Below are 24,396 nucleotides of genomic sequence, written 5' to 3' on the forward strand. Positions count from 1 at the left end.
ACCTTCTTTTGAGAGAGACAGAAACCTGGACACAGCAGATGATGTGCATGACATTATGTGAGTGGCAAATCCTGTGTCCTTAGTGCAGGGCAGGATTCAGGAATTCACTTCAACGTTTGCTTAACCTGATCCCTTCTAATCAAAGCCCTTAAGCGTGTTCTTTCCTGAGCAGGGTCAGAGATTATTGAGAAAGCAGAAAGTATTTTCTTCTTAGGGGTTATTTTGTTTTCTGCCTTAATGAGAAAATGATTTAAGTGATGGATTTGCAGTCAGAGCTTAAGCTGAGAAACGAGTCAAGAGATAGCTGTCAGTCTGTGCTGCCTGGAAGAATGAAACCTCTGCCTTGGAGAGGTGCTGGCAGGGAGGATGTGAGGCTGAGAAAGGGAAAAGCATAGGAGCCACTTCTGACAGGTCCTGAGCTTTGAGGTTGTGTGGAGAGCAGTGCAGATCACACATTGATCTACACCACCACACACAGCATCCCTCAGCATTGGCACGGTCTCGCTAATGAAGTGTGAAGCAGGCGTGAACTCAGCTTAGGGATAAGCTTTATTTTCCTTAATAAGAACTTGCAGTGAGAGCTGCAATGCCCGAAGCAAGGGATCGATAGGGGCTGGGGCAGGTGCCACTGCACAGCACTGCAGGGCATGGGAGGGCGCATAAAGAGCAGCAGGAAGGCTGATAGTTCATGGATAGCTTGGGTACACTCGGGAATCTGTTCTCACCTTTCTCTTCCAGCCCCCTGTGGTGGTCAGTACACAGGCTCAGACGGTGTCGTCCTCTCTCCAAATTATCCCCAGAACTACACCAGTGGCCAGGTCTGCCTGTACTTCATCGTGGTGCCCAAGGACTACGGTACTGCCCTTTGACCGCTGCTCTGCTCTTGTGCAGCTCCCTTGTTCGGTTGGGTTTTAACAGAGTGGTAGAATAAGCACATCTGTAAATGGAGTTAAGGGAGATTGGAAGATAACAAGTAGCACTGTTGGATGCTGTTTATGCTTTGTTGTAGTCAGTAGGGATAATGGGAGTTTTCAGAAAAACCCACAGATAACAAACCCACAGATAACAAACCCATCATCTTGTGCTTCCCCTTCCAATTCCTGCACCATACCCAGTCATAGAGTTCAGCAAAAACTGATTCATGGCAGTTAATGCTGGCAGCACTCAGAGGACCTCTGAGAGTACGAAATGTGTTTACCATAAACACTAATCAGGGTGCTAAAGAACCTGTGCTGGGATGCACATGTAAGTGTGCAGCTAAGTTTTGGTTTTAAATAGTATGTAAATTCCATTCTAAACCCAGATCCAAGCAAAAGCCAGCTCCATTTACATGGACTCATTCTTACAGACTCCAGTGCTGTGTCATTTCGGTCAGAGCTGAAATACAAGAGTGATCGATGCTCTGTAAACCTCTGAGGCAGCTAGCTGGATATTAATATTGGTTAACATATTTTCTTGTTTGAAGGGAATTTAAAGTTCTTAGAAGCACTTGCACTGACAGCTCTGGCAGGTGAAGGTCTCTACATTCTCTTATTTGATCCTGCTGCTCAGTGCACTGTATTGATCTCATCAGTCCCTGTGGTGTTTTCAGTTGTTTGTGATTTCCTTTGCTATGATAGCAAGGTGTGAAATGAGGATACCGTGTTCAGACATCGGTTATGAACTCCTTTCACTTGAATTCCCTTCTGCCTGCGTGCATCCAGGTTCCATTCCTCAAGCTAAGTGATGAAATACTACACTGCTCTCACACCTAACCTGTTCTACTATACCTGATCTCGATAGAGTCTTAAGAAACATGATGGCTAGAAGGATAGACAGTGTTGATCTGCAAGTTTGACTTTTGCCTGCAGAGGGATGAGAGCTAAATTAGCTTCTCTTTCCCACCTGCTACCTTTCAATAGCTTCATTAAAAGCAAGCAGGAAAACCATTAGTAGTGAATGTTACACATTTCCCCTGGCCTTCACTTGGGTTCTGCGTACAGCAGGCATCAGGGTGTGCCATCATCCTTTGTTCAGTGTTCCCAACGTCAACACTGTGCTGGGAACCTGAATGTGCAGGAAGCAAATGGTGGATGATGAATTTCACAGCAAGAGACCTCTCGGCTTGGGAACCTGCAACTGGGCACTTAAAACTTGGAAATGCAAAGCTAGGAGAGGAGAGAGCAAATCTTCCAGGTGCAGATGTGGGAGGAAATAAACTGCTGGTATATTCTGGGAAATAAATAGGTAAAGTCTCCTTGCTCCAGCTAAAAAGTGCTTTAATCCTCTCGTCATTTTCTCCCTTTTATAAGCTCTGCCTGCTCCTGGGGGCTTCTACAGCATGTGCAGTAAGATGCAGAGCAGGGCCTCCTCCTTTGCAGTCCCTCTGGACAGGCTTAGGACCCACTGGTAATGGAACTGTGAGTGTCCTTCCCTAGCAGCCACCCTCCCCGACCAGAGAGCTTCAGTCTAGACATTTAAGGTCTTCAAGACAGGGATTATTTTGTGTGTGTCTTGTGTAATGCCTAATCCAATGGGGGCAGCTTCATGACAGAGGTTCAATACAAATAATGAATAATAATTAGCAGTTAGTGAAATTATATACCTTGTGTTATGCAGGCAGGCGAATGGAATGATTCACAGAAGAATCCCTTTTGGTCTGTGAATCAGTGTTAAAGCCATACTGGCAAGTGAGCATGGGGGAGGCTGGTTGCTGCTTCTGTTATGCCTACTTAGTGGATAAATAAGGGGCTCCCATCTTCCAGGGCTGTCATTTAGGCCCTGCTTATCTGTGCCAAGCTCCTGAAATAAAAGCAGCTGAAGTGCCTCAGCTCCAGCTCTGGCTGCATGGGCACAGATGTGGTCCTGACCATCTCCCTCTCTTCACAGTGGTCTTTGGGCAGTTTGCCTTCTTCCAGACTGCGCTCAATGATGTCATTGAAGTCCATGACGGCCCCAACCAGCACTCCCGGCTCCTCAGCTCCCTCTCAGGTTCTCATACAGGTAGAGAACGTGTCCCTGTTGCTGCTGGGAAAAGCAGGCTGAAAACACAGGCTGCCATTTAACACCTTGCTCTGTGGAAGCCTTGTGTGTAGCTAATGCTGTAATCTCTGTCTCTTGTGTTTTATCTCTTCTCTTTAGGTGAATCATTACCATTAGCTACCACCAACCAGATTCTCATCAAATTCAGTTCCAAGGGTCAGTCTACAGCCAAAGGTTTTCATTTTGTCTACCAAGGTGAGTACAGTTGTTCTGGAGATGTCCTCACACTGGTCAAAGATACAGTGATATCTGGAAGCATCCTGTGGGTCTTTGCACACATTGTGTCTGAACGGGAATTATCACAGGAGATGAAGATTATTGGGGCTGTCTGTAGGTACTTCGTATTCAGATGTTCCATTTTCACTCTGCCTCAACCCTCGCATGTCACAGGATTGGTATCAGAAGTATCTCATTGACTCATGCCCTGAGTACACAGTGAGTTCTTGAGACTTAGATGCCAGCAGTTTTTCCCAGTGGTGTTTTAGCACATTGCTCAGTGTAAGCAGCTGAACACTTGTCTAGCAGCTCTGTAAAATCCTTCCTCTGGCATGTCATAGGCTCAGCCCTCCTGCTGTCAGACTTTTACCCCTTGATCCTTTTCAGTAGCAGCTTGCATGGCATTGAACAAGTCCCACTTAGAGATCTGCAAGTAGTAAATAGGAAGTGATGCACAGAGTAGTGGGAAAACAGAAGGGCTTTCTCACCCACACGCTCTGTACCACTGTCTGTGGTTCAGCCCAGCTTCTGCACCCACATTACTGTCAAGTGGGGACAGCAGCAGGGGCAACCTGTGCCTTCTCCGGAAGCAAAGTGAGGGATGGTTTGGGTTTTAGTGTCCAGAGATAAGTTCCTTGAATTCCTGCCTCATTATTGTAAAACAACTGTAGTTCTGATAGTAATCTTTAAATAGATTTCAGCAAAGCAAAGGTTTTGATGAAATCAGTAAAGATTACCTCCTCCCTTCTGCATGCTAATTATGAGCTACACAGTCTGCAGTGATTACTGCAGGGAAAGCAGGAGCGCTGGTTCAGCTCTGCCTGGCCAGGATCTGATGCTGTTTACTCTCATTTTTACACAAATGAGGAGTTTTCAGTCCCAGAATTCTCACCCATTCAGTGATGCACAGTGGGACAAGCACCCCAGGGGGAAGGAACTGGAAGCCCAAAGCAGCCTGAGCTGGGGTTACCTGAGCAGGGAATGGATCCATAAGTGGTTTGGCTGTCTTGGATTTGCTTCGTCACGAGTGGCTCCCTGCTCTGTGCAATGCCTTTGGCAGTGGGTTTGGCATTCATCTCTGAATCAAATTAAAATCAAGGAATACAGCTAATGTGCTCATCATTTCCGTGTGTTTCCCTCCCAGCAACTCAGGCATTAAACACTAGTAAATTATAAAGCAAGAGAAGATGAATTAATTTCTTAGCAATAGATATTTCTTTGTCTCGTTTTTCAGATGTCAGATGCTCCGTTTCTTTCTTTGACTGTAGTTTGCAGATCTGAACAGGAGTGCAGGCGATTCCAACAGCTCGTGGTGCAGCATCACAGCTTAAAGTCCCCTTGTCTTTTACCTTTCTCATCATGAAGAAGATTGTTTAAAATTGATGTCCATTACAGGAATGAGGCTGAGTGAGCTGAGAAACCTGAAGGGTTTTCTGCTGAGGCTCTAGCATTATATGGCAAACCAGCTTTTTGGAAAGCCATTGCTGAATGCCTTGGTTTCCCTATTTAGAAGCGACCTTTCAGATGTGATTGTAGGTTTCCAGAAGACAGACAGCCCCATCTGAGAAAGCGTGTGAGGTTCTGTAGTGTTCTGGCTGGTTTATTTCAAGTACCACTTGAATTGACTAAAGTTGGAGTGAAATGATGCTCTTCTCAGAGGTCATGTCTGGATTCAGCATCCCTGTGGGTTCAGGTCGAATCACGTTGCTGGGTTGTTGATGGGTGTTTGGCACTTGGTATTACCAGAACATTTGCTCTAACTGGTTCTTTGGTTTTCTTCCTGCTTTGCCACATCCCACCCGCCTACCGGTCCCTCCTGCCTGCATCACCAGCGGTGCCCCGCACCAGTGCCACCCAGTGCAGCTCCGTGCCGGAGCCGCGCTATGGCCGGCGCCTGGGCAGTGACTTCGCGGTGGGTGCGGTGGTGAGGTTCGAGTGCAGCGCTGGATACGTGCTCCAGGGCTCCCGCAGCATCCAGTGCCTCACCATGCCTGGTGCGCTGGCACAGTGGAACGTGTCCGTACCCACCTGTGTGGGTAGGTATCCTTGGGCTCTGGGGCTTGCTCTGGGGGTTCAGACTGGACAAGAGAAGGCTCCTGAAGGGGAGAGCTGAGAGCAGCTCCAGTGCCTGAAGGGGCTGCAGGAAACCTGGAGAGGGGCTTGGGACAAGGGATGTAGGGACAGGCCAAGGGGAATGGCTTGAACCTGCCCGAGGGGAGGCTGAGCTGAGCTCTGAGGCAGAAGCTGTTCCCTGTGAGGGTGCTGAGGCGCTGGCACAGGGTGCCCAGAGAAGCTGTGGCTGCCCCATCCTTGGCAGTGCTCAAGGCCAGGTTGGACACAGGGGCTTGGAGCAGCTGCTCCAGTGGAAGGGGTCCCTGCCTGTGGCAGGGGTTGGGGCTGGAGGAGCTTTCAGGTTCCTGTGTATGAACAAGGGCAGTTAACCCCAAATGTCAGGGCAGGAACCTTTTAATCTAATACTCATTGTGAGATCTGGGACAGCATCTGGAATAAATCAGATCTGTCTGAAAGCTGCTTTCACCTTTGGAGGAGAGCAGTTCCTAAAGAACCGGTCTCATGGGCTGATGAACACAGTGTTCTGCACAGCTGAGGACCACACGCTGCTGGTGTTAGAAGTTGTATGAGAGAGCTACTAAAAGGGGATTATTCACACAAATCTTGCCCTTAAATCATGAGCCAGCTCTGACTGCTTTTTGTCTGTGGACAGATGTTTTAAAGAGAATGGTTTTAGCATAAAGCCAAGTCCTTCCTCTTCCAAATGCTCCTTTGCTTTTGCAGTGCCGTGTGGTGGGAATTTGACTGAGCGCAAAGGAACCATTCTGTCCCCTGGCTTCCCAGAGCCATACCTGAACAGCCTCAACTGCGTGTGGAAGATAACAGTCCCCGAAGGAGCAGGGATACAGGTATGGGGTCAGCAGCTGCCACTGCGGCATGGGCTGGAGAGGAGAACACGCAGTATCTGGTGCACCTAAAGAGGCCACCTGTGGTGAAGTTACTGCTCCTCACAGGAAAAAGAGCAGTTGAATGTGCAATCAGACATTCATTTATACTGTGAGTGCCAAAAGTGGGTAATATTTCAATGGATTTTTGCCTCCTGGAAGCACTCCCTGTGGGAGATGCACTGGAGCTATGTGGCTGTTCTGGTGTAACAAAATAATTGTGGTATTTTGGGCATATATCTCTATACCACTTAATTATGCAATGTTGAAAGCAATGTAAGCGACACCAAGGCAGAGTTGCTTGCTCAGAGTGCCTGTGTGGATTTGTTATGCCAGCAGAGTTGCAGCAGTATGATTATACAATTACTGCTTTGCTGTTCATTGTCTGCAGGTAAATGAGCTCTCTCTTCAGGTCTTTTTGTGGTCCTTATCGTTCCTCTGCAGAAAGAGTTCTGCAAGAGGATGCTGAGAATTAAGCCCAACATCAGAGACCAAACCTGAGATAAAGTCCCTGTTAAGCACATATGTGTCTTGTCCTCACAGGAAGCATCTCACCCTGTGTTATGCTGATGTTTGCTGACACACAGGAGATGGACTCTACACTGGGTTCATTCAGAGGGTTTCTTTCTTCTTTACACCACTTTGCAAGGGTTGTTTGTTAAGTGCTTTTATTTCTCTATCATGCATTCAGCAAATGGGTTTGTAGGTGGGTTCCTCCCTCTGCAGCACTCACAGCTGCTGGCATGCAGCAGTTGTGTTTCATTGAAACCTCACTTCTGCCTTGCTGGATCACAGCTCTGCTCTCCCAGAGGGGGAATCTCGGCTGGTGCCACCATCATCAGTCCTGAGCAAAGCCTGAACTTAGGTCTGGGATGGGCAGAACTGGTCCAACAGCACTGGGGACTTCCCAGTGAAGCAGCTTGAAGCAGCTTTGAGCCCCGTACCAGGCTTTTGCCATGTCCAGTCCAGCAAATTCTGCTCTCCTCTTTGCTTTTGAAGCCATTTAGAATAGAGTTTTCAAAAGCCTTACTGCTCACCATCTGTACTTCCCTGTTCATCTGAAGTTTTATCTGTTCTCAATACCCCCAAACAACAGGAGAATCCATGAGCTCAGCCAAACATGGGACTGGTTGAGGCAGTTGGCAAGGTGCTTGGGACTCCTGGGATCGGGGGTGACAATTCACTTCATTTTGAAAGGGGTGTAAATAGGTGCTTGTGCTCTGCACTGCTGTGTTCTGAATGATGCCCTGGCTGCCCCTTAGCCCTTGGGTCTATGTGATGAGGGACTCGCCACCCCTTGGCTCTGCCCTGAAACGTGGGCTGGTCGCAGTCACAGCAGCCTCTGACCTTGGGGCTTCCATTGGAAGTCTTCTGTGGGGGAAGAAGGCATGGAAAATGGGATTGACTCCCAGGAAATGAAACAGCCATAGTGAAGCCCTGTGCAGGAGCCGTAGGTTGGGGAGCAGCCCAGAGGCAGGGTGATGGCCACCATGGAGCTGGACCCACTGCATAACCCACCCTGCTCCCATTGGCTTTGCTTCCCCGTCACCCATGTTTGTGTGCAACATTCTCGGGTATTAGATACTAATTTAAGCATCAGTTTACCCTCATTTTGTACAACAATTAAAGGTTAAACAACTGTAAATCAGAGGAGGAGGTGAAATTAAGGCTTTCTTGGTAGCAGCAAGTTACTAGCAGGAGTTTTATGTAATGAGTGTACGAGCCAGCACTTCTGCCATGAATTATTCATCCCTGTAGCAAACCTTCCTGAGTGAATTAATTTATATACATGGCAGTAAATAGATGCAGATCCCTTGTGAATCCCCATGTCAGACTAGAATTAGGACCTTAAAAATGTTTATTCCTTTGAGTTGTGGGGGGGGAGGAGAATAAATAATTTAGGAAATGTAAGAGCAAACAAAATGCACAATCTCAGTCCACGTTCTCTTGCAATGGTGTCAGTCACAATGGGGGTGTCATTACGAGTTATACAGGGAGAAAGGTATTGACTTGGTCAGTGTGGTCAGTAATGGCTCTGGGGGGGTCACTGCAATTTCAGCTAGGTGAACTCCACTTACTTGGTGGGGGGGAAATGACTTTGCAGGAACTTTATGGCCTGCTTTATTATTCAGAAGAAACCGAGGAGGAAAGAGGTTAAAATGGCAGAAGTAATGGAGCTGAGGGTTTAAATATGTATTTTTTCTTTGCTGTTTAGCAGGGCAAATGCAAGAGGGACATTTGGAGTGCAGGGGTGAGCACAGGGTGAGAGCCCTGCAGGAAAATAGGGAGTGGGGGACACAGAATGATCAGAGGTCAGGGTGTGAGTGTGTGTGAGTGTGTGTGCATGCACATGCATGTACATATGTGTGTGCAGTCAAGGTTTGAAGGGCACTGAGCTCTTCTCACTTAAAACTTGATGGTGTTAAGGTCCTTTCTAATCCTACCTATTCTGGGATTCTAAGGTTGCAGTTGTACTGTTTTGTCTTTTTTCTCTTTAGATCCAGGTGATCAGTTTTGTTACTGAGCAGAACTGGGATTCCCTGGAAGTGTTTGATGGAGGAGATAACACAGCCACCATGCTGGGAAGTTTCTCTGGTACGTGGGCAGCATCATGTTCAGGGAAGCCCATCAGTGCATGCTTCTGTTCACATCAGCTGGACTGCAGCACATCCCTAAAACTAAGCATATGCTGAAGTGCTTCAGAAACTTGCAGTAGGTTTAAGCATGTGCTTAAAGGGAATCTCTTGTTGAGCTGGGAATTTGACTGCTGACTTCCTGCAGGAAATGTTGAACACAAAACCAATGGGTGAGATTTGGGGTTTCTTCAGAAACCCAGGAGCACTTCCACAGCCTGCAGTGGTGGGGACAGCCCAGGCCCCTGTGCTTGGCAGGGTCAGTGGCTGAAGGGCTAAAACCAGCCTTTGCTTTGCCCAGCAGTGGGGACAGTGGCTTTCAGCAGAGCAGGGCTGAGCAAGCAGCCCAACAGCATTATAAACTGTTCAAATAGAGCCACGTGCAAGCTGATGGTCCTGGTTCTTGCTTATGTAATGAGCCACGTGTGCTACAAGTCCTTCGAGGCTGGGGAGGAGAAAGGTCGTGCACAAAGACTCCCAGGCTCTGCTCCCACTGCTTGTGTTTGGGATGGAGCTGCCTTGACCTGGTGCTGCAACAGCTTCCAGGGATTGAGGTGGGAGAAGGAATCAGGACCTCACAGGTGACCTGTGCTCCACCCACACTGTTCCTCATCCCCAGTTCCCTTCTTGATGCTTTTCAGCTGTCTGGTCTGTAAGCAGTGAAACTTCCCATGATGAAATTCAGCAGCAGGCTTTGAAAAGGCCATTGCAGAGAAGCTTTGGGTATTTCTCAATTGGCCTCATTAGAACCTGATGAAAACCAAGAGAGCTTGTTAAGTTAAAGGACTTTCTGTTCTCAGCCTCTTCTGTAGCCAGTCTCCGAGGACATGGAGGAGGAAAAGAGAATCCTCTTCAGTATCTCTGTGCACCTCTTGTTTTCCCAGGAACTACAGTGCCTGCGCTGCTGAACAGCACTTCAAACCAGCTCTATCTGCATTTCTATTCGGATATCAGTGTCTCCGCTGCTGGTTTTCACCTGGAATACAAAAGTAAGAACAATTCAGCCTTGATCTTGCAGTTCCTCTGAGTGATGGGGAAACGGTTATGGAGCCATTGCCTTGTAGAAGTGGAAGCTGTGTAGTGGGAAAGGGGTGGTGAGCTTTAAGGCCCATGGTTACGTGGTTTCCTGCTCTCGAGTTGCAGAGAGGGAGTGAGCATTAAATCAAATAGACACAATAGAGGAGATGAGGGGGTCATGGAATGACCCTCATGCTGCTGCTGATGCACTTTGAGGCACCTCTTTGGTTTGTGTGTTTTAGGGCAGGAGAGTTGTGGAGGACAAAGCATGAAAAATGCATGGGGAGTTTTCCTGTTCAGCACAGTGCTGTAATCTGTGCTGGGGAAGTGCCTGAAATGCTGCTTGCCAGAGGTTGGGAGGGACTGCCTGCTCTTTGCATTCAGTATCAGTCATTGCTGGACACAGCATGCAGAGTTAGACAGATCTTCATATGATAATGCCAGCTGGAAGGGACCTCAGAGGTCATCTCATTGAGCCTCCTGCTGAAAGCAGGGTCAGATATGAGATAAAACAAGATTACTCACTTTACACATCTTTATGCAGTCTGTGCTTGGACAAACTCCAAGGATGGAGACTGCAAAACACTGGGCAGCCTTTCATCACTGAGCGAGTGCTGCAGCCCCTGGCCATCCTGGTGGACTTTGTCCACTCTGTCAATGCTTTTCTTATGCTGTAGGGCACAAAACTCAGTCCAGTATTTGAGGTGCTGTCTAACGGGTGTTGGATAAAGGAGGGGGTAACTTCTCCATCTGCTTGCTGTGCTCCTGTCTGTACAGCCCAGGACACTGTAGACTGAGGCTGGCTTAGATGGCATGAGCTAGATGGAAGCTTTGGGATCAGGCTCCAGGGCTGGAGGCACTGCTGCCTTTCCTCCCCTGTGTTGTGCTGGACAGTTTAGTGGGTTCATCCCTATGGATTATGCTGGCACCCTGACAGAATGGCAGCACTTTGCTTCCAGCAGGTCTCTACGATGCTGCTGTCAGTTCCTGGGTGCACAGACCTGAGAGCATCAGTTACATATGATGGTATCCAGAGACTGTGCTTAAAAAAAGAACTTGTCAGTGGTAAGAGTAGAACTGGAAGATGAGGCAGGGAAGAGTCTCTTGGAAGAGTGCTGCAGGATTGGATAAGGATGCCAAAGATGCATTCTCCCTCATGTCTGTGCTTCAATTCCTGCTATTGGAGCAGATGCCAATTCAGGAAAGGTGTGCTAGAGCCAGGCTGCAGTGGGTCGCAGTGATTGGTGGCTGTTATCTCACCAGTGGTACTGTACCAAGGGCTTGAATTATTCACACACAATGCAGCAGCAGCAGCCCCGACAGCACAGCAGCGGGTGCAGAGTGGGAGCTCCAGGCTCTTTTCAATGCATCTAAACTGGCTGTTGAGCTGGTGCTCAGGAGAGCAAGCAGGCTCGTGCATTTGCAGCATGCTGAAGATGCAGGTGTGGTGGGGCAGGAGCCAGGCTGGGCTGGTTGATGCGTGGAGATGCTCTGGCTCTGCTCATAGCAGTGATGGGGAGGTGATGAGATGTGCTGGGGCTGCTGTCTCCATTCACACATCTTCCTTGAGGCAATGTGTACATAACTGTTGTTGCTGGACACTGTGATACTTGGTTCTGATCACACATCTCGTGTTTGTCTCTGAAGCCAACCGATGTCCTGTTTATTTTTGCCCAAGGCAGCAAATAGACTTGGAAGTGGTGTCAAACTGCCACAGCAGTGATGCAGATCTCGGCCTGCAGAGGCTGTGTGCTCAGGGGGGGCAGCTGGCATGAGGCTGCCCAGCTTCTGCTGGGTTTGTGGATTGAGACCTCACATGTTAGTGCTAAAGAACCCAACCAGCAAGACTGGAGACAGGAAACGTGCCCCAGGCTGCTTTGTGAGAGCTGCAGAAAGGGATGTTGGGTGGGAAATGCTCTTGCTGTGACTCTGTTTCTTCTCCATTTCTGTTTCAATCAATACGGTCTTTGAGGATCGTATCGCCCCATTGCCACAGTGATGTTCAGGTTTGCATGAGGTCTGGGATTATCAGCCCTGTTCAGTTTCTTTGCTGAGGCAATGAGCAGCGTTGCTTTTCAGGGCAGCTGGGAAGGATGTATTCTTTTGTTTTGCTTGTACAATTGGAATTTCACAGCTCTGAGCCTCAGGTTTTGCCTTTGTTCAGTTAAAGGTGCTGCAAGGAAGTTTTGAGACATGAGCTGAGCCACCAGGGCTTGTTTGCTTCCCTTGTTCCTTCACTGAACTCCTCAAGCAAAGCTCTTATCTCTACATGCTCAAAAGCCAAAGCAGAGCAAGAACAATTTAGGACTGAGTAAAACTCAGTGCCTGCTGATCTGAATAGGATGCTACTTAAAGCTATTTTCTCTCTTGTCTCTGGAGGTGAAGCAGCACAACCACATATGGGGAGGACTGCATGTTTTCTGCTGGAAGCCTGACCTGAGCTTCTGGGGGAGAATCTGCATCTCCTCTCATTTCTTCTTTTCACCTGCTTTCAGCTCAGCCTGCAGTGAGGAGCTCCAGCAAAGCTGTAGCCCTTGCAGTGATGCAGAAGGTTATCTGTTAGTGGCAGCTGCCGGTGCAGAGCATGAGGGAGATACCTGCAGGCTCAGCTCTTCCTTTCATCTCCCCTTGGAAGATGGGGTGTGTAAAGGAGAGCACGTCCCCAGCACGTGACAGCGCTGTCCCTAATTGGGTTGCAGTGGGATGTTCCCGGTTGTGAACGTGGCTCAAATGGGAATGGGTTGAGTGAAGCTGCTGCAGGCGGTTCCACAGCACCGCAAGGACCGGCTGTGCTTACTGCTGCTTGTAGCTTGTGGTGACTTCAGTCTGTAATTGAGAACAGGAGGAATAGGGCTGTAGAATGAAACCGTACTGCTTCTACCCAGAAAGGGACACATTACATACAGCAGCACCTTCTTAGGCCCTTGATACTGCAAGCGAGGGACAGCAGATAGGTCCCTCTTGCATCCTTTCCGATCTTGTATCAGTTGCTGCCATAACCAAGGTGCACCCAGCATAGGATGGATATGGACCTTGGATGGGAGGGCTCATGGTGAGTGCTCTGATTCATGAGCCATTGAGAATGAGCTGGGCTTTGCTTTGCAGTGCACTCACGTCCCTCTTGCTTTCCCAGCCGTCGGTCTGTCCAGCTGCCCCGAGCCCCCTGTCCCTGGGAACGGGCTGAAGATCGGGGAGCGCTATCTAGTGAACGACGTCGTCTCTTTCCAGTGCGAACCAGGCTATGCACTGCAGGTACCACACATCCCAGCCAACACCTGGAGCACAGGGAGAGCCTCCAGGTGCTGAGCTTGTTTTCCTCTCCTCAGGGCCACTCTCACATCTCCTGCATGCCAGGCACTGTCCGCCGCTGGAATTACCCACCTCCGCTCTGCATCGGTAGGACCCTTGTTCTTTCCTACCTAGCAGGTACTTATAGTGTCTTGCTCAGAAACAAAGGGAAAGGTCTGAGTTAGAGCAATGTACATTTGTTCTGGGAAAACCTTGCAGTTGTTGCCAATGGCCACTGTGAAGGAAGGAAGGGAGCCCTTGGAGAAGAGGCACAGGGGGAAGGGAACCTGCTGGGCTTTGATTCTTTTCAGTATTTTGCTTTTAGCCAATCTAGATGCTTAATATTCATATTGCACATTTTACAGCTCTAAGAGAGACATTTATGCATTTAATAGCTTTAGTTAACAGTTATTTCAGGCTCCTGCTGTTCTAGCTTACATCATTTTGCTTTAAAGTAATTATAAGAGCTAACAGTTCTTTTATCTGATGATCTGCAGACCAGGAATAAATACAGAGACATTTAGAGCAGAATGACTGAGCTAAAGGACCCATACCCATGGGAGCTGCTCTGAAAGAAATCAGAAGCCCAGCATTAGAAGTGGGAGATCCCAGCATGGAGGAGGATCCCTGTGTTAGCTGATGACTGGCTGAGCAGCTACGTGATTCAAGTTCTCCTTTAATGAGTTCAGTAGGATTTCATGTGCTTGAGCTGTGCCTCTCGGTACTGTCCCAGTGTAAACACCAGCACGGTTTAGTTCAGGTGTCTTGTTCTGGATGGTGATGGCTGAGTGCAGTGCTGCAAACACCCAGCCACCCATCTGCTTATATCAGGCTGGTCCACTTCATCCAGATGCTTGACTTCTAAATCATTTAGAAGTAGTTCTATTAAAGAGCCATTAAGAGGAAAAAGAAAGAGAAATCTTCTGGGAGTAACCTTGTTAGTAGCAAGTACACACATAGTGAGGTATCAGACAAAGGGAATCTGCCCCTTCCCTGTCAGAACATGTTAGGAGTAGGAGTACACCTGGGTGTATTTGGCTGGATGGTGTTACCATAACAAGGTGTAGAGGTCATCCAGAGAAGCATGAGAAGATGCTGTCTGTGTTTGAATTTCATATGAAGCCTTTAGTAGACATATTTTGTGTTGTCATCTGTGGATTGCTTCTTGGTAGGGAATTTGTTTCAGCCAGTGTGCAAACACTGTTCTATATTTACCAGTAATTGCCAGAGATTGACAAGTACAGCAGTCAGGGTAGATGGGTTAACAGGAAGCAGCAGTTACTGCAGTCAAAGCAGGCTCAGTCTGTTTCTTCACAGTCGGTTAAAACTTCACACCAGTGCTGTACATGGTGCACACTGTTACAGTGGCTGTGGGCAGAAAGGAGCATCCAGCTTTTCTCCTGCAGCTCACATCTCTCCCACTGTGATGGTCAAAACGGGATCTCTGAGCTCAGGCTTTCATCTCCAGAGGGCAGGAGGAAGGTGCATGCATCAGTAATGTGGCCATGCAGTGCCTGGCAAACTGTGCTAGTTCCATAGCAGGCTTTCCTGTTTCTCTTAGCTTTATTTCCCACACAGCTGGCCATGAGCAGCACCCAGAGAGACCCCTGAGCCATCCTGACCACTGACACTGTTGATCTTACAGCCCAGTGTGGAGGAACAGCAGAGGAGATGGAAGGAGTGCTCCTGAGCCCAGGCTTCCCAGGGAATTATCCCAGCAACCTGGACTGCACGTGGAGGATATTGCTGCCTGTGGGGTTTGGTGAGACAGTTGCTTTGGGTGTGGGGCAGTCACAAAAGAGGTGATGGGAAGATGTTGTCCCTGTTCAGCCTGTGCATGGTCAGTGCTGGAGGCCAAGATGAGTTACAGACATTACTGTTTGACCTCCTAATCACACTTGCCTTTAAAAATGCACATGTATGGTGCTGTGAAATGATGAATGAGGTGATTGCAGGTCACCATGGAGTGTAACAGGCAGGACACGCCGCTGAACCGGCTGTAACATCCTCCCTTAGTGTGCTTGTGTACTTCCCTGTCTTAACTACTCACAGTTGTAACAGCCTTAAAACATGACCTGTTGCATCACCCCTTTTACAAGTACCCAAAGCCTGTGTCAGGTTGTATCCTGCCTCAGCCAGAGTTCAGGAGGCATCAGCATAGCCAACATCAGCATCTCCCCAGCCCTTACTAAGGGAGAAGTGTGCACACATCCCAGCGCTGCCAGCCCATCCCAGCCCGGCCATCCTATCCCAGCCTGGCCATCCCAGCTGGCTGCGCTCTGGTATGGGGTGATCCATGTGGCTCTGTGCTTGCCTTCCTAATCTCAGTGGTGTCAGGCAGGGAGAGAGGAGGCACAGGAGCTCCAGCAGCATGGAACTGCAGGCATTGATAGCTCCAGCTTGTCTGAAACAAGCAGGACCCGTACACTATGGGACCCTTTCCCTCCCGCATGGGCAATGCCCTGCTGCTGCTGGGCACCAGTGTGTGAGCGGTGCTGCCATGCTGAGGCTTGGCTGGGCTCTAGGGGCAGAGCATTCCCTCCTGTCCTGCAGGTGCTCACGTCCAGTTCCTCAACTTCACCACGGAGCCGAACCATGACTTTGTGGAGATCCGCAACGGGCCCTACGACACCAGCACCATCATCGGGCGCTTCAGTGGCACCGAGCTGCCCGGCTCCCTCCTCTCCACGTCCCATGAAACCACCGTCTACTTCCACAGCGACCACTCCCAGAACAAGCCAGGCTTCAAGCTGGAATACCAGGGTACGGAGCCAGCAGCAATGGGCCAGTCCTGTCCCCAGGTGCCAACAGGGCAGTGGGTGTAGGGTGGGTTCACGGTTGTTGCTGTTCTGTTGAATTAACTCCATGAGGACTCAATCCGAGTGAGTGGGAAGGAACTACACTAAGGCCGTGCTTCATCTGGGATCTGTTCACCCCAGTTTCTGCCTGCGGCACAAAACAAATGTTCCTCAAGTGCTTTGTGACAGTGAAATGTCTTTGAATTAATTCCAGCCAGATTCACTTCCATCTTGGCTCTGTGCAGAGTGAAGAGCACTCAGCAGCCATGAGCTTGCTCTGGAATTCTGTTCTTCAGTCTCAGCTCAAGTCCAGATGCATTCTTAGCTGCAGCCCAGCCCTGTCCTGAGCAGTGGTTTTCTCTGTCCACCTGTCCTTGCCATAGGTGAATATGAAGGGCCAAAGGATGCCAAGGTCGTGTACTTTAGGATGGGCTTTGCAACTGGGAGCCAAGTCATCCAGCTACTGCCTGGGATTGAGATCTGAGGAGCAGGAATGATGGAGCTTGTGTCTCCAGCATGATACAGCCAAGGACTGACAAAGGACTGCCTCCCTCCCCAGAAATAGCAGTAAAAGCTGCTACTCATACTTAATTGAAAACATTAATTTTGTCTTGGCTGTCCTGTCCCTGCACTGTGTAATTCATGGGCTGCTGCACAAGTGAGGAAGGGATGTGCTCTGTGAGGCACTCTGGGTAATCTCATGGAAATTAGCTATGGAAATTAGCTCTAGCAAGGCTGACCACTCGTTTATAATGCCAAGTGGAACACGTTAACACACTGACTTGCATCGTCATCAGGGTTGTCCATGTTTTGGGGTAAAAAAGGCAGGTTTCCCAACTGGAAGTGAAGTGTGGGCTGGCTGTGTGGGTGCAGGCTCTGGGGCTGGCTGTGTGGGTGCAGGCTCTGGGGCTCTACAGATCCCAGTGCTCCTGTCTGAGGCTGCAGCAGGATCTTCCCTCAGCAGATGTGTGTGGTTCGCTCAAGTGTAGCCCCTGCAATTAAGCTGTTGTATGAGGAGGAAGCAGCCAGACAGCACTGAGTGCATTGTTCTGCTTTGGGGAGGAAATACAGAGTATGGAGCATTCCTCCTTGCTTATAAGGAGGGACAGGCCAAGGGGAATGGCTTGAACCTGCCCGAGGGGAGACTGAGCTGAGCTCTTGGGCAGAAGCTGTTCCCTGTGAGGGTGCTGAGGCGCTGGCACAGGGTACCAGAGCAGCTGTGGCTGCCCCATCCCTGGCAGTGCTCAAGGGGTTGGAGCAGTTCTGAGGTCCCTTCCAACCCAAACCAGGCTGAGATTCTGTGATTTTGGGGTTTTTTTTAGCCTACGAGCTGCAGGAGTGTCCGGACCCTGAACCTTTTGCTAACGGTGTTGTGAGAGGAGCCGGTTACAACGTTGGCCAGTCCATCTCTTTCGAGTGTCTGCCTGGCTACCAGCTGATCGGGCACCCGGTCCTGACCTGTCAGCACGGCACCAACAGGAACTGGGACCACCCGTTGCCCAGGTGTGAAGGTATGGCTTTGGGTCACCCTGAGGGCACCCACGGGGGCATCTGTGGGGAGAGGAAAACCTTCAACACTGTTCTGGCCTCCTTTTGAGTCATTGCTTTGTACCTGGCTGCGAGTGTCTCCGGAGGCAGAAGCATCACTGGAGGCTGGGGATGAGCACTGGGGTGCTGAGGTGAAGAGTTCCCACCTCAGCTCCCTGGGGTAACAGGATTGTGCCTTTATCTCCCTTGAGCATCAGCTCTGCCGGCTCCAACCACCCAGTTCTTTATTGTGTTTTTAAGTAGCTTTCTTGCTCTGCAGCACTTCCAGTAGCAGAGAGGGGTAAGGGGTTAGGTGTCTTTTGGACCATTTGCTGCTTTTCTCTGTGTGCACATCTGGTGGGCTCTTAGTGCTGTTAAAGGCAGTGCAGAGCTCTCCTTTTCCAGCTCTTTCTGCAGATGATCCATTCTTACCCAGCAGAAGCAGGGAGGACTCTCTGCCGTGGGCAAACTGCCTCACCTTTCCTGCACAGGTCACAGCTCAAAGCCTTTAATTACCAGAGAAGCTGTAATGCTGAAGCAAATGCACAGGGCCAAGGTTCCCAGCATCACTCCAGGGAGGTTTCCCCATGCTCAGCAGGCAGCTGCTGCTCTGCAGGGCAGACAGGAATGTGCCCTCCCTGGTTCCTTGGGTGTTTGTCTCAGATAAACCTGTGTAGGGAGTTACATAAATACACATCTCAGCTTGACAGCCCATGTGAGTGAGCAGAGAAGAGCCGGAGCTTGGCTCTAACCTTACACCTGGCACATCAAGTCAGGTCTGGGGCAGCAGAAGGCTGTGGAGCTGGTCCTGCACAGAAAGGAGTGTGTGTTGCTCTGTTAGTATAGCACTGAGCCTGAATTAATAAGGTGTGTGGGGAGGGAGAATGTGTGAGCTGGAGCCAAGGACTGCATTAAAACAGCTACATGGCTTCTCGAATGGTGCTGGCTCAGGCAGATGACACTGTCTGTACTTAACCCTGTGCCTGCACTTGGTGCAGGTTGCCAGTAACACACTGCAGGTGTTACCATCATTTCAGTTGAACTTCCACACCAGGGAGGTCCAGAAGCTGATGTTTGTACATTGGACTTCCAGACCTAGGGACCTGGTGTTGCCCTCCTGTGCTGCTCCAGCAGGATGTCATCTCCCTGTCCCTCATTGCCACTGCCCAGGCTGTTTGTAATTGCCTCTCTTTAGTCTGCAAGTTCATTTGGAGCTGGAAGATACCTCGTGCAATAGAACTGTCATCTTGATTAATGAATTGGATGCTGCTGTCATACAAATCATCATTTCCCCCCTGCTCAGATGGGCTCTGTGAACAGCCAGCTGCTCGGTGCTTCTGGTCCAGGCCATGCTGGATGAACAAGTGGGTACATTTGCCCACTGGTGTGATCTCATCAGGAGATGTATTTTCCATGCATGGGTGCAGGCAGCTGGTGAAGCCCAAAGACTCTTACTAGGGCGTAAGATGAAGTTTATTTGCACACCTGGCTCCCGCAGCTGTACAAACAGCCCTGCCAGGCTTCTTTTGGCTTGGAGGCACTCAGTTTGTTGTAATGGGATGAAGGGAAAATGTGTGATGGGGCTGTGACAGGTAAGGATTATTCGAGGCAGGCTCGGGGGCTGGATCCTCCTGTGTCCAGAACTGCTGTCTCCATATCCAAAACCCTGAAGGACAAATGGGAAATAGAGGATCTGTAAGAGTTACTGCTTCTTCCTGAGGTTTCTGTTTCTGTCTGATTACCTGCAGTGCCTTGTGGGGGAAACGTCACCACCCAGAATGGTACAGTGTACTCTCCTGGCTTCCCCAACCAGTACCCCAGCTCCCAGGACTGCACTTGGCTCCTCACAGTGCCAGTGGGATACGGGATCCATCTGAACTTCACTCTGCTGCAGACAGAGCCCTACAACGATTTCATCACTGTTTGGTGGGTACAGCGGAGGTGTGAGGACTGACTGCAGTCACTAAGGCTCCATTCCAGAAAGATGCTCTTGCTGATAGAGCACCCACTGCTGTGGTGGGTTTGAGAGCAGGAGCATCCTCTGGGGGGAGGATGTGGGATTTTCTTAAGCTGGGTGCTAGACAAAGCCTTTGGATTAAAGACCATGTGGTGCAAGGGGCTGGCAAAATGGCCAGGGGACTGTCTCCAAACACTGTTGATGTCGCCTTCCTGAAGGATACAGGCAGGGAGTGCAAGGACAGTGAAGGGGATGGTCACTTGCTGCTCATACCAAGGGCTGGAAATGTCACCCTAGGGGTCTGGAGGGGAGTCTGTACAGGAATCCTTCACTTTCACAGTGCTTTTGCCTCTGTGTTGTACAGCTCACAAGGAGTAGTCCCACCTTTGGCCGTACAGCAGCACCTGTCAGACCTTGGAGGTCTTTGCTGCTATTCATCTCTATGGTCATCAGTTAAAAATGAAGCACATCAGTCCTCTGCATGCTTCTGCCCCACTGGCCTGCCCCAGTAACCCTGAGCAGGCGCTGAGCTGAGACTGCAGCAGGAGCCCCTGTGTCCTGCTGGGCCATCAGCCTGTCCCCTCATCTCCAAAATGCTGTGCTCAGTGGAATAAGGAAGCATCTCTTGGGAAGCCGAAGGGGCTTTACAGAGGACACTTTATGAATGGTAAATGGGGTCTTTATCTGAAGCTAAAGTTAGATGAAATTAATCTTGTTTGTACTTGAATAACAGGAATTGCCTTTTGCTGCTGCTTTCTCTGACAGGCATTTTAATGGGGCTCATTTTTTGTTCCTTTTGAACTTTATCTGTGGTTACCTGTCTATGGATAGAGGCTGAATGAAGAAAAAGCCATTGGTAAATCATTCACAGTTGCCAATGTCTTCTCTGGCTTTTTCTTCTGCAATCACAGTACACAGCTCTGCAGTTGAAGCCACCTCCCAGGCTGCAAAGGGAATGCCAGGATGGCACCAGCACCAGAACTGGCCTTTTAAACAGCAGGAACTGGGAACTGTGACCTCTGATGTAAAATGGGTGCAGCTCTGATGTGGTTCATGAAGTGGCACTGATTTCTTCACCACCAGAGCCTAACAGGCTGGGATCATCCTTCTGTATTTTCCTGTTTGGAAAACAGGAAGGGAAATGGCACATTATGAGCCTCAGTCAGCCAAGGGGGCACAAATAGCTGCACTGGCAAAAGAGCTTGTGGCCACATTCTAAAGATGTAGAAAAGGGAGGAGAAAGGAGGAGGAGCGTGGAGGAGTTCCTGGGTATGTGGTGTAGGAGGCTGGTTGTTGCCTAGGATTAAAGACCTGTAATAATGCTCTTTTCTTGTGTTTCTGACATACGATTTTAGGGATGGTCCACAGCAAACAGCCCCACAGCTTGGTGTCTTCACTGGCAACTCTGCTAAGAAATCAGCCCAAAGCTCTTCGAATCAGGTCCTGATGAAATTCCACAGTGATGCAGCCAATGGAGGGATCTTTGCCATTTATTTCTATGGTCTGTATTGCTTCCTGAGCAGCACGTGCTTTATACCTGTCCATGGGGTATTGAAGGGCTTGTGGGGAGGACTAGTTCTGGGGAGGAGAAGATTCTCTTTTTATTGTCCTGACTGTGGAAGCAAAGGTGACTGGAGGAGGATGCTCTCGTGTGCTGGAGAGGGGCTTGGGACAAGGGATGTAGGGACAGGCCAAGGGGAATGGCTTGAACCTGCCCGAGGGGAGAATAAGCTGAGCTCTTAGGCAGAAGCTGTTCCCTGTGAGGGTGCTGAGGCGCTGGCACAGGGTGCCCAGAGAAGCTGTGGCTGCCCCATCCCTGGCAGTGCTCAAGGCCAGGTTGGACACAGGGGCTTGGAGCAGCTGCTCCAGTGGAAGGGGTCCCTGCTCTGGCAGGGGTTGGAGCTGGAGGAGCTTTAAGGTCCCTTCCAACCCAAACCATTCCATGATTCTCTGATTCCATGATTCTGGTGGCCTGTTTTAAATGGTAGCTGTGCCCCACCTGTGAGGTGGCTCCATTTCTTTGGGGACAAAAGGGATTCCCATAAATCCCTGCATTACCTGGGGATTCTTTGGTGTGAGCACAGCTCACACTAGAGAGATGTTGGGTATTACATTGAAATGAGAACATTTGCTTTCCACTACTAAACAAGAGCCTGACTTTAAATCAGATCAGCTAACAAGTTCCTACAGCAGAGCTGGGAGTTTGGAATGTGCAAATGGAGACCTCCTCTGGCTTTGGTAATTTGCTGGCAGCCACGTAGCGGAGCCGTGCGTGAGTTACACCATGAACGTGTGCAGAACAGCTCAGCTTATGTTCAGTTCTGAAAGACAAATACTACATGGGTAGGCTGAGTGTAAGGAATGTTTGCTAGGCTTCGCAGGGAATTGGTTTGCCTTGCAGAACACTGTAAGATTTATTTTGCCAGACAATGGCATGGATGTAACAGTTATGCAGGAAATGATGGTTTAGGCAGTTTGGCTCAGAAATGAGGAGGATGTAAACACTGCTGCAGCTCAGTGAATGCTTCCTTTTGTAATATGAATTAGATACTGTCGTTGCTGTGGTTAGAGCCCATCAGCATATGTTGCTGTTCTCTGATCTTAATAGCACTTTATATTGGTGTTTCTTTAGCTGATAGGTGGGTTATAAACTTAAACAGGGGAAGAAATGCTTTACTGTGAGGGTGCTGAGGCACTGGAATGGGTTGCCCAGGGAGGTTGTGAATGCTCCATCGCTGACGGTGTTCAAGGCCAGGTTGGATGAAGCCTTGGGTGCCATGGTTTAGTGTGAGGTGTCCCTGCCCATGGCAGGGGGTTGGAACTGGATGATCTTAAGGTTCTTTCCAACCCTAACTATTCTATGGATTCTATAAAGCCACCGCAGGCATGGAAGGTCTGGGGTTGGTGCTGGTAGGGTTCAGGGTACACTGCAGTCATTTATAACCCATTCACCATCTGGGCACTCTGGCAACTGCTCTGCCTTTTATTGAAGTGTCATTTACTGCCTCATTGCTCCCTGTATACATGGGGCTTTGGTATAAAGCCTAACCCCTAAGACTGAAGTGACCGAGGTGGTTGCCTCCAGGATGACATTCTTCCCTCCTTCCCAGGCTCTCATTCCATGTGTGGTGCCTTGCACACTAGGAAAGGTATGGGAAAAGGGTTCAGGCAGTGCAGTCAGTTAAATCTTGGTCATCACTTTGGGATACAACTGCAGGAAACGCAGTTTCCTCAGGACCTGCAGCAGTGTATGTTCTCATTTCTGTGTCTGCATCCTGGCAGATTAGGACATAGGAGAGTCCTCCTTCTGTGTTAAATAGCCTTTTCCCAGAGAGCTCCATGTCAGAGTACTGCCCTTTCAAATACCTGCAGAGAAACGTTTCCTTAGGCTGGAGAAACGGACACAAAAGAGTGATTCACAGAGCTTAAAGAGTCAGTAGCATCCCTTGAAAGATGAGGCTGCAGCACCTGGTATGAGGCAGGTTGGCTCAGGTGCCAGTGATGTGAGTGTGATGGGAGGTGGCACAGGAACTCAGGGGTCCCACTGTGGTTTCAAGGACTCTGGTTTGTCCTGCTGAGAACAAATGGATGTGCTGTTGAAAGGAGCTTTAGTGCTGCTGTATCACCCATATGCTGAAGCCATGTTAATCACAGCTCGCTGTTGAAATACGCTCCATTAAGGGAGAGTTTAATGCTGTAAATGCTGGTTAGTTTTCCACTGCAGTAGATTCCCTGGATCTCCAAACATCGTGTTTTTCCAGACACCACTTGAGAAAGCATTTTCCTACCCCAGGTTAAGGGGTAAGGAATGTGGGCAGGATGATGGGACATCTTCTGTCCATGTGTAAACCATGTCATAAAGCTCCTCATGGTGCTGCCAGCCTTGCTGGGGTGTGAAGAGTTCAGCATTGGGGAGTTCATAGGAATTCAAGTGGCAGCTTGAGCTCCAGGATCTCAAATAGAAAGGCTGATATAAATTGCAGAGGAAGTTTTGCTTGTCCAGGGTCAGGAGCAGGGGGAGCAAAGATGCAGGGAAGTGCTGAGCAAATAGCACAAAATGTCTTGCATTAATATTCATTTGGTTCCTGGTCCCATATTTTGTGTTTAATGGTGCTCACAGCTTGTGTGTGTTTATCTAATACAGAGCACAGCGCTCAAGCCTTATGCACCCACATGCTTGTAAGTGGTGCATTTGTTTTGCTCAGTGTGAGCTGATCTTTTGGGTTTGGTGGCAAACCTGCTATTTGCAATGTATTGATCAGGTGCAGGAGCCAAAAGGAGTTGTTTCTGTTCATCAACTGGATTTCTGCTCCCCCTTTAGCTGTATGGTACCCATGAAGGGAGCACCCAGTTGAGCAGAGTACAAGGTCTGCTCCATTCTGCCTTCCATGAGGCACTGGCACCAGCCTTGCGCAGGTTACTTTGTGAACTGCAGGCTGTGTGTAGGATTTACAGTTGAGCACTCCTGGAGTTACGTGCAGAACTTAATGAATAATTCCAAGTTAAAAATGAATCCATGAGTTCTGTGATCTCCATTCAAGGACATGGTGTAAGGATGACATTCTCTGAGTAAGCATTGTCACCTGCTTGGTGCTGGAGCAGTCTGAGACTCTCCCTCCTCTGTGATTGACACTGAGATCACCAAGATCTTCTCCCTTAGTATCCCAAAAGGTGCCTCACGTCAGCACCCATCAGTCATTGTTCCATGTTCATCCAAATGCAATAACAATGTCTGAGCACCTGCATCTCCACAGGCTGACCAAAATGTGTTTCCTGTCAGGTGTGAGAAACTGGAGGAAGCTGCTTTGGAGCACAGTTACCTGGCTCCATCTCTGTCGGGTTTGGAGGGGGAAAGGGCTGGTTGCAGTTTTGCCAATTCCTTCCATTTGTGGATGGGGAGGATTTGGTCTGATGCCCATTGTGCTTTGCACTGAGATGGCCATGGCCACCTTCACCCCCAGCTTAACATCTGCTCCTCTTTG

The 24,396-nt window shown here is 49.3% G+C and overlaps 1 protein-coding gene across 1 annotated transcript in view; it reads left to right on the forward strand.

Moving 5' to 3' along the window:
* CSMD2 (CUB and Sushi multiple domains 2) overlaps nucleotides 1–24,396 on the forward strand; it is a 239,718-nt gene that overhangs the window by 176,959 nt on the left and 38,363 nt on the right. The window contains exons 31-44 of the mRNA XM_034069226.1: nucleotides 739–855; nucleotides 2,869–2,982; nucleotides 3,121–3,216; nucleotides 5,070–5,273; nucleotides 6,034–6,158; nucleotides 8,693–8,789; nucleotides 9,712–9,816; nucleotides 12,978–13,096; nucleotides 13,171–13,240; nucleotides 14,778–14,894; nucleotides 15,686–15,895; nucleotides 17,253–17,441; nucleotides 19,206–19,383; nucleotides 20,770–20,915. Coding sequence (XP_033925117.1) covers nucleotides 739–855; nucleotides 2,869–2,982; nucleotides 3,121–3,216; nucleotides 5,070–5,273; nucleotides 6,034–6,158; nucleotides 8,693–8,789; nucleotides 9,712–9,816; nucleotides 12,978–13,096; nucleotides 13,171–13,240; nucleotides 14,778–14,894; nucleotides 15,686–15,895; nucleotides 17,253–17,441; nucleotides 19,206–19,383; nucleotides 20,770–20,915 — 1,887 coding nt within the window. The remainder of the gene's footprint in view (nucleotides 1–738; nucleotides 856–2,868; nucleotides 2,983–3,120; nucleotides 3,217–5,069; nucleotides 5,274–6,033; nucleotides 6,159–8,692; nucleotides 8,790–9,711; nucleotides 9,817–12,977; nucleotides 13,097–13,170; nucleotides 13,241–14,777; nucleotides 14,895–15,685; nucleotides 15,896–17,252; nucleotides 17,442–19,205; nucleotides 19,384–20,769; nucleotides 20,916–24,396) is intronic.

The sequence above is a fragment of the Melopsittacus undulatus genome, chromosome 14 (genome assembly GCF_012275295.1).
Source record: "Melopsittacus undulatus isolate bMelUnd1 chromosome 14, bMelUnd1.mat.Z, whole genome shotgun sequence".
NCBI lineage: Eukaryota > Metazoa > Chordata > Aves > Psittaciformes > Psittaculidae > Melopsittacus > Melopsittacus undulatus.